A 9,551-nucleotide genomic window follows, 5' to 3' on the forward strand; every position below is an offset into this window, starting at 1 on the left:
ATGAGGAACGACTCAGGGAGCTGGGGATGTTTAGCCTGGAGGAAAGAAGGTTAAGAGGTGATATGATAGCCCTGTTTAAATACTTGAAGGGATGTCATATTGAGGAGGGAGCAAGCTTGTTTTCTGCTGCTTCAGAGAACAGGACCTGGAACAATGGATGCAAGCTACAGGAAAAGAGATTCCACCTCAACATTAGGAGGAACGTCCTGACAGTAAGGGCTGTTCAACAGTGGAATACGCTCCCTCAGAGAGTGGTGGAGTCCCTCCTTGAAGGTCTTTAAGCAGAGGCTGGATGGCCATCTGTCGGGGATGCTTTAACTGAGAGTTCCTACATGGCAGAGGGTTGGACTGGATGGCCCTTGTGGTCTCTTCCAACTCTACGATTCTACTTGAGGTCCTGTGGGTTCTTGACATCTGTGGAATGGAACCCATACACCTAGCAAAGGCCGGCTGTATTAGGTTTTGGCTGTTCATAGTATCCGTAAAACATTCCTCCAGCAACACATGTCAAACAAATTTTCATGCTGTTAGCTTTCTTCATTGTCCAGCTTTTACAACCATGAATAGAAAATGGAAGTACTACAGCATACATTATTCTGATGTTGGTATTTTTAATATTTTTTATTTTTTATGTTTATATTAATCTTATTTTATGTAATTGGACATTAGTAACCATATATACTCATGTATAGGTCTAGAAATTTGAGTCAAAAAATTGAACCAAAAAACCTGGGTCAACTTATCCATGGGTCAATGCAAGTGCTGTACCTTAACTCAAAATAGGATCCATTTCCTTCACTGAGTAGAGAGGCAAAAGGTAAGAGCTTAGTCCATCCTGGGAGAACCTAAAAAAGCACCAACATCCTCTCCACTGTGGTCTGCTTCTGGCCTTTTTGAATGATTGGACAGGAAAGCAGAACCATTCCTTGGCATCATTTTCCTTTCCTTCATTCTTTACATCCTTTGCTGCCTGCTCCTAAGTTTTACCCTAGGGGCACAATTGATGTACATGGGGCACATCAAAATTCCTAATTTGGGCCCCAAAACCTGTCCTTGACTTATATATGAGTTCAACTTATATATTTATTTAATTTATTTTTATATTTTAATGCATGTATATTATTTATTTATGCTGACATTAGTATTGTTTTCCACCAGAGGACTTAATCTAGTTCCTTCCTTGCGGCCCTTCCACGTCCTATTCTTCTTCTCATTTCTTCACTTCAGTCTCCATTTTCATTAATACAAAAAACATGTGAACAATTTATTGCATCAAACCAGTGACAGATATTTGTAAATGGAATTACAGTAAATATATGGGCCGTCTTCTATAGGCTTGACAGTACCACATCTCTTGAAATACTATGAAGCATTTCAGTTAGTATAGAATAGATGATGAAGTTCTTAATGTAAAAGTATGTAGATGTATATAAATGAACCACTTGGATATAGAAAGCTCCAAATCCTTTATTTCTTTTCGTCTAATATTGATAAACACCATTTTATATTATTCAATCATTTACAGGGGAAATGTCAGCCATTTCACAAAAGCATAAAAAATTGCTGCTCCACCACTACATTTTTGAAGAACATTCAAATTTCAAAACTTAACGGTAAACTTTTTACCAGATGAAACAAGCAGGTGTGTATAGAATAAACAAAATATCTCTTTACCAGTAAAGAGCATTTATAGTAGTAGTAGTAAAGTAGTAGTGAAGCCTTTAGAGCTATTAAATTACAGGAAAAATTAGAAGAATTCAGACCATCCTGACTTCAAATTGCCTATGTCTGTGCATTTGCACGCATGCTGGATGGATAGATAGAAAGATAATTGAGAATGTTGAGAGCTTTAACTCCATATGAAATTTCATGTACAAATGATTTTCTCAAGATAAGATGGTTAATTTCAAACTTATATACAATCATCAATGAGTCATTTGACCCTCAAAAAGGACAAATATGGGAATCAAATGTTAAAAAAATCTTTTCAGATAAGAACTGGAGAAAATTTGGACTTTCCCAACATACAAATCAATTTCAACTCCTTCCAAAGAAATACCGATTTTAAAAAACCATTCAGAGGTGGCATTTATCCCATTAAACTATAAAAATAATAATGATGCAATCTCACAAAATTGTCTTCTCTCCTGAGTGGGTTGTTTAATGACAGGAAAATGCTTGATGATAATTGAGCTGTGTCTTCCGTTTGAAACTCTTTCCACAATCCAAGCATTTAAATGGTTTCTCGCCTGTGTGACTTATTTGATGATAAATGAGACCTGTCTTCCTATTGAAGCTTCTTCCACACTCCAAGCATTTAAAAGGTTTCTCCTCTCCATGAATTACTTGATGTGAAGTGAGATGTTCCTTTCGACTGAATGTCTTTCCACATTCCACACATTTAAATGGTTTCTCCCCTGTGTGAACTACATGATGAGAAGTTAGGTGGGCCTTCTGATTGAAACTCTTTCCACACTCCAAACACTTAAATGGTTTCTCTCCTGTGTGAGATACTTGATGACGAATAAAGCTTCTCTTCCAACTGAAGCTCTTCCCACACTCCAAGCATTTAAATTGCTTCTCCCCTGTGTGAACTGCTTGATGATGAATGAAACTTGTCTTCAACATGAAGCTCTTTCCACACTCCAAGCATTTAAACTGTTTTTCCTCTGTGTGAGTTAACTGATGATAATTGAAGCTTGTCTTCAACCTGAAGCTCTTTCCACATACCAAGCATTTAAATGGCTTCTTCTGTGGGTGAGTTACTTGATGATCAATGAGGCTTCTCTTCCAAATGAAGCTCTCTCCACAGTCAGAGCATTCAAAAAGTTTCTTACCTGTATGTCCCGCTTCATAAGTCTGGTGTGTCTTCTGACTTGGGTTCTTTCCATACTCCAAGCTTATTATTGATTTCTCTCCTGAGTGCAATCGTTGATGTGACATAAACTGTGACCTACTACACGTGAAACTCTGGCCACATTTCAAACATTTAAATATTTTCTCTGTTATTTGAGATGTTTCATGGGAAATTAGCTTTTTCCTATAACTGTTAGTCTTTCTAGTCTCAATATCCTTAAAAGATTTCTCCCCAATGTGAATATTCCTGTTAAGATTAAGACTTGCTTTACAGCTGAAGCTTCTCCTACATACAAGACATTCATTTTTTTCTTTTGGTCTTTGTGTTTTTATTTGGACTGAGATTCCTAAAATCTCACCACCAGGAAAAGTAGTGGATTTGTCTCCCCTACTCTCTTTATCTGTTCTGGTTCTTTTCTCTTCCATCTTCTTACACCTGGCTCTTTTCACCAAAGCCGTGATTTGTTTTTCATTCCCTTTGACATCACATCCTTCAAATAGGAAAAAAATGATTAAGCTAACATGACTGCTTAACGGACATCAATGTGAGCAGGATATTGGATAGATAAATGGGACTCCAGAGCATCTCTATTTCCTGGGAATCCTGTGGGAGAGACAGCTTGAAGTAATACATTCTTTAGAGAAGCTCAAAGCTGCTTGCATCTATAAAAGCATGAACCCAGAAACCATCCTATCTCAACTACGTCTGGCTGCCAAGAGAATAACAAGATGTATGGTTTCCTTCTCAAAAATAATGCAAAAGGGGAACTACACTGTGCTTCACAGCAAAACCCCAAGAAACACTTTAATTCATTCATTCATTCATTCATTCATTCATTCATTTCTATCCTGCCTTTCTCTTATTATCTAACAACATATAAAAATAGTATTTTGTGTGTTTTTTGGGCTAAGTGGCCATGTTATAGAAGAATTTATTCCTGACATTTCGCCAGCATATGTGGCTGGCATCTTCAGAGAATGCTGACCTGGAAGGGAGTAGGTATATATATACTGTGTGACCCTGTGTAAGGAGGAGTGATTCCCATGTTAATCTGTGTATTATTCTGTTGTTGATGGCCGGGCCTCAGTGTAGGAGGCTATGCAAAAGAGGATTAGTGTCTGTTTATTGGTGATCATTGTCTGCTGGGAAAGCTCCTGACCCTGGGTGATTTCTCATTTGCATTTGCTAAGTACTGATTTTGCTGTTTTACAGGACTTAAAACCTTAAAAACACCTCCCCAGAACATTATAAGCACATCCCAGTTATCTTAAACTACCCAAACTTTAATTTTTATTGGTGGTTGGGAAGTAAGCAAAAGATGGGGAGACTAAGTAAGCCCTTTGAGGGCACACCTTTGGGACAGGGCAGTTTCCCACACAGTAAAGGTAAAGGTAGTCCCTTAATATGAATGTCTAGTCATAACTGACTGTAGGGGGCTGTGCTCATCTCTGTTACTAAGCCAAAAATCCAGCATTTTCCAACAATGACTTCTGTGATCATGTGACCAGCACTGAATGCTGTTACTATCCCACCGAAGTGGTACCTATTTATCTACTTGTATTTTCATGCTTTTGAACTGCTAGGTTGGCACAAACTGGGACTAGTGACAGGAGCCCATCCCATCATGCAGCACTCGGGCCTTGAACTGCCAGACTTTCAATTTTCCAATAGTCAGAATTGGCATTTTAACCCCTAAACCACCACACTCCCACATAGTACTATTAAATTATGAATTTTATATCATGCATTTTAAATATGAATTGTTCTGATATGTGAACACCTTTTATGTCCTTTTAAATTGATGTGTGTTTTAACTTTAAAAAAAATTATGTTTGTCATGCCTTGATCCATAGGGAGAGGCAGACAATAAATACATAAATAACTCCCACTATGCTACTTAGCAGCATATCTGCATCCTGATCCACTGTAGACTTGACCAGGTTGGCCAGCTTAGGGCTTCATGTGAAGAGAGGGAGCCCTGGTGGCGCAGTGGTTAAATGTCTGTATGCAGCCACAAATGTGTGAGTTCGATCCCAGGGGCTCCGAGGTTCCAATCAGCCTTGCATCCTTCTGTGGGCTGTTAAAATGAGTACCCAGCTTATTGGGGGCAATTAGGTTACACAGCTTAGGGAGTGCTTAGTTCACTGATAAGTGGTATAGAAATGTACATGCTATTGCTATTGGTAAGAGATCCCTTAAACCAGTGGTCTCCAAACTGCCCTTTAAGAGATTTTGGACTTCAGCTCAGCAATGTTGCCCAATAGTTTGGGATTCTGGGAGATGAAGTCCAAAATCCCTTAAAGAGCACAGCTTGGGTACCACTGTCTTAAACCAATCCAGCAGGAAAGAGATCACTTAGAAAACTGAAATGCAAGAAGATGGCAGGAAGAGCCAACAGTTTTACTACCCCTTGCAAACTGATTTTGCTGTAGCATAAGCAGAAGGGAGCTTACCCAGGGAAGCCACAGTCTTCAAATTGTCCTCCATGACTTCTCTATGCAGGGTCCTTTGGTCTGGATTCATCAGGGCCCACTCCTCCTCACTGAAATGCACAGCCACCTCCTCAAAGGTCACCTGGAAAAAGAAATTACACCTTTAGTGAGCATGCTGAAGCCAACTGGGAAGAAAACAAGGTAGCTTAGGCGCGTTACAAACGAGCACAAAGTACGCGCTCTGCACATACTACGGTTAGGAAGGGGCGTGCTAAGGTTAGGAAGGGTCTTACCTTCTTCACGACCCCAACCCTAGTACGTGCAGAGCGTGTATGAAATGGCAGTGCCCGTCCACACGGGGGCCGCCATCTTGATGCCTTGGACGCACAGTGCCCGGACGTCGCACGGCAGAAGTGACGCCGCGAGTGTGCGACTAGTGCCTTGCAGCGCCACTTCCAGGTGGCAAGAAGAAGCACCATTTCAGCGCTTCTTTTTAGCTGCGCCGGGAAGCCTCACGGTCTGGCCACTGGGGCTTCTCGGTGCAGCTAATGATGGCGGCGGCAGACCGCCCGCTTTTGGGCAGTCTGTAAGGCGCCTTAGGTTTGCTGAATGTGACTTAATTTGTTGCATAAAGGCACTCAGAGTTACATTCGTGGGCAACCTTGACTGAAAGGAGAATGGTTTTGCCTAGCCCAGAAGGACAAGCACAGAACCAGAGACCCAGCCTGACTTTTCTTGGCCTACCAGGGAATTTCGCTCCTACCTGATCCAGGCACACAGAAACTGCTCTTGATGCATCAAATGGAAGAGATGAGCTGTGACATTTTGGCCATGGCTGCATTTCATTGCCTGGAGGGAAGCAAAAGAAAAAAACTATCCCTTTTGCATCTGACCAATATGGGAGTAAAAGCTGAGGACAGTCAGAATATCAACCCTCAAAACCAGCCCTTTAGCTATCCTGATTCCATATACTGCTTTTGGATCTTTGCCAAGAGATACACCAGCTGCGTAGTTTCTTCTATAACTTAACCCATGTTTAGCATAAGGCCTCTATGAAAGTGCTGATTTGAAAAGAAATCCTTAAACAGATGAAGCAAAACAATTACTGGATTGGGATCCCTTCCCCACAGGGGCTCCTCAGGGGAGCAAATATACAGTCCACCTATTTCAGGCATACTAAGACAGGGTGATCCACTGATTTTTTTTTTACCCATCTTGGTGGTGTTTCTCTCATCCCGCTGTTGCATCCATCGGCACTGCTCTCTCCTTCCAGAATCTGAGAGAGCCTTCTCTGCTACAGGAAAGCCACCAGCCCCTTCCACATTAAGCTCCTTGGGGAAAAATAGTAACAAGTATTACAAAGAGAAAGGTCAGAAAAGATAAAGGACCAGGAGAGTGTTTAGATCTTCCATCCTTGGTAATTCCCAGAAAATATATACAGTAGATTGAGTTGGATGCTTACAATATCTGAAATTACTAGGATAAAGCTTTCACCTGGTGATTTTCCTGTTCTGCCTGGCTCAGGAGAAAGCCTTCAGCCAGGGCCACCGCCTGGGAACTGGTCTCTGCTCCACATTCCCTGATCCAGTTTGCCATCTCTGGAGGAAGGACAGCCAGGAACTGGTCCAGGATCACCAGGTCCAGGATCTGGGCTTTGGTGTGCCTCTCTGGCTTCAGCCACTGATGGCAAAGAGTGTGCAGTTGGCTGCAAATCTCTCGGGGGCCCTCAGCCTCCTTGTAGCAGAACTGCTTGAAATGCTCCTGCTGTACATCTGAATGGGACATGTCTTCTGTCAGGCTCTTCTGTCTGGATGCTCTGCCGAATTCCCCACAGTTCCCAGCTGGAAGACTTGGAAGACCTTTTTCTAACTCCGGGCCAGCTGAACCTTTCTTTTCCATCTTTGATTGGTGCTCCTAGGCAGTTTCCAAGATAGCCAATGAGGCTCTTCTCCCTGCTGTCAGATCCTTCCTCAAGGGAAAATACTGGGGACATAGTCCTAGAAAGGAAAGAAGATGTTTTGTGAATGAGGCATGAGGAAGGCTCTCTTGAGATGGGGATAAGTGATGCTCAGTTTCACTCAAGATATGTGGTCCTTTCCTCCTCTGTATAGAAGACCAATACTATAACTGAAGGAAAAGGTAGAAGTGTTTTCCTATCCTTCTAGGCAACAGATTGAAACCTACACGCTATTCAGAATCCTTCCAACAGCTGTGTCACCATCAGTGTGTCATTCCTCAATCTTTGTTTCCCCTTGATTATCCATGTCAACTCTACTTGGAAGTCTTTAAACAGAGGCTGGATGGCCATCTGTCGGGGATGCTTTGGGAGTTCCTGCACGGCAGAGGGTTGGACTAGATGGCCTTGTGCTCTCTTCCAACTCTATGATTCTATGACTCTATGTGATGCCCCCCTCCCTTGAAAGTTCTTGTTCACCTAAAAGAGACACAGACTTATCAGTTGAAAAGATTCATCAGAAGTCAGAAGAACAGCTTGCCACTTTTTTCTGTTCAATAGGTCAGTTCAGGATCAGGGCAGGAGGAAGAGAAGTAAATAGTCCCAAGGAAAGGTAGAAGCTCATTTAATGACAGTGTTCTTCCATTGTGCCCTCTGCAGCAACTGATTATAGCCTCATATCGTGTCTGAGGAAAAGAATCTGGGCCAGATACCTCCATTTGGAGCTGGAAGGGACCCTACAGGCCACTGAGTCTAATCCTTCCTCTCAATGAGGGAACATTTCCTCCTCCTCTTACTATGAACTGACAGGAGAGTTTGGTTGGCATCTGTCAGGCATTCTGCCGAGTCACTTCAACTGACAAGTCTTTTTCTTCAGAGGGAGAGTTTTAAAGGAGGGACCATAACAGAAGAGATGGTTAAGAGGTGACATGATAGCCCTGTTTAAGTATTTCAAGGGGTGTCATATTGAGGATAGAGCAAGCTTGTTTTCTGGTGCTCCATACTTGGACATGGAGCAATGGATTCAAATGACAGGGAAACAGATTCCACTTAAACATTAGGAGGAACGTCCTGACAGTAAGAGCCGAATAGGGAGTCCAACCAACCCTCTTCTGCCATGCAGAAACTTGTAATCAAAGCACCCCCCGAAAGATAGCCATCCAGCCTGTTTAAAAACCTCCAGAGAAGGAGACTCCCCCACCCTCTGAGGACGTGGTTTCCACTGTCAAATAGCTCTTACTGTCAAGAAGTTCCTCCTAATGTTTAGGTGGAACCTCTTTTCCTGTAGTTTGCGCATCCATTGCTCCAGTTCCTATTCTCTAGAGCAGCAGAAAACAAGTTTGCTCCATCCTCAGTATGACACCCCTCCAAACGTGCAAACAATCTAGATTAAAAACATTACATTCCAATCATTTAGTATGGAGAAAGACAAGGACTTTCTGGCACAGTATATGTATACAGTACCTTAAAGCAAGAGTCTTGGCTGATGCACATATAACAAAAGGCATTTCTCCTCAGAGGGAGTTTTGAACCCAGAGAAACTGACTTTGGGCAGGGAGATGTTTTGCTTTAACAACTGACCACTGTAAAGATCCAAAAGAGATATATCCTCTTTCTCAGCCCTTGGGAAATGTAAGGCAAGGAAGGGACCCCCTTGGCCTCTTTTTATGGGTCCCATTACATTCTCTCTCCCATTTCCAGGGGGCCATGAATAGGCTTCAGATCCTGAGGCTTTTATGGCACTCTCTTCTGCCTCCCAAGATGTAGGTTTATCCCCCCCCCCTTAAAAATGGCCCAGGCTAAACTAAAATTAATACCCAGCTGAACCTGAAAGGGCCTCCTCACTCCCTTCCCTTTTCTCTCCCCTTCTTTACCCTTTTTCGCATCTAGAGGGTCTCCCTCCCTCTATTTCTCTTTCCCCCCCCCAAGAAAGAAAGAGAAAGAAAGGGGGACCTTCTCTGCCCCTTTGCAACCCTCCTGCTGGGCTCATATCCCACCTCCAAACTCAGAATAGGACTCGCACTCAGAGCCTGGAGAGGAGGAAGAACAGCCTCTCCTCCTCCTCTCTTCCTCCATTATTTTTACCTCTCTAGGAACCCTTTCCTTCATCTTAACCCTTGGGAAGCCAAACAGCTCCCTCTTCCTCTGGAAAGAGAGGCTCTCTCCTCCTTTGGCTGGTTTTAGGGGTGGATTTTTGAAAACATTTGTTCCATTTCCAGGGAGACTTTCCCTTGAACAAAGCCTCTCATATAGAAAAAGCCTTTGTAAAAAGGGTTCCTCTTCTTTTGCTGGAATGCAAAGAGAAAAA

General features: G+C 42.5%; 2 protein-coding genes across 10 annotated transcripts in view; both read right to left on the reverse strand.

Moving 5' to 3' along the window:
* LOC121924248 (zinc finger protein 25-like) overlaps window positions 1–9,551 on the reverse strand; it is a 35,005-nt gene that overhangs the window by 1,193 nt on the left and 24,261 nt on the right. The gene's annotated exons all lie outside the window — the stretch shown is intronic.
* The window catches only part of LOC121924261 (zinc finger protein 883-like), a 12,468-nt gene continuing 4,364 nt past the window's right edge, over window positions 1,448–9,551 (reverse strand). The window contains exons 1-6 of one of the 6 annotated variants that reach the window (XM_042455564.1): window positions 9,329–9,524; window positions 6,784–7,286; window positions 6,500–6,620; window positions 6,053–6,138; window positions 5,311–5,431; window positions 1,448–3,347 (exon numbers count right to left, since the gene is read on the reverse strand). In XM_042455564.1, the coding sequence (XP_042311498.1) occupies window positions 2,161–3,347; window positions 5,311–5,431; window positions 6,053–6,138; window positions 6,500–6,620; window positions 6,784–7,188 (1,920 nt within the window). In that variant the 5' untranslated portion in view covers window positions 7,189–7,286; window positions 9,329–9,524 and the 3' untranslated portion in view covers window positions 1,448–2,160. The other 5 variants (XM_042455561.1, XM_042455562.1, XM_042455560.1 and 2 more) reach the window with 5 other exon arrangements.

This window comes from Sceloporus undulatus, chromosome 2, assembly GCF_019175285.1.
Source record: "Sceloporus undulatus isolate JIND9_A2432 ecotype Alabama chromosome 2, SceUnd_v1.1, whole genome shotgun sequence".
NCBI classification, from domain to species: Eukaryota; Metazoa; Chordata; class Lepidosauria; order Squamata; family Phrynosomatidae; genus Sceloporus; species Sceloporus undulatus.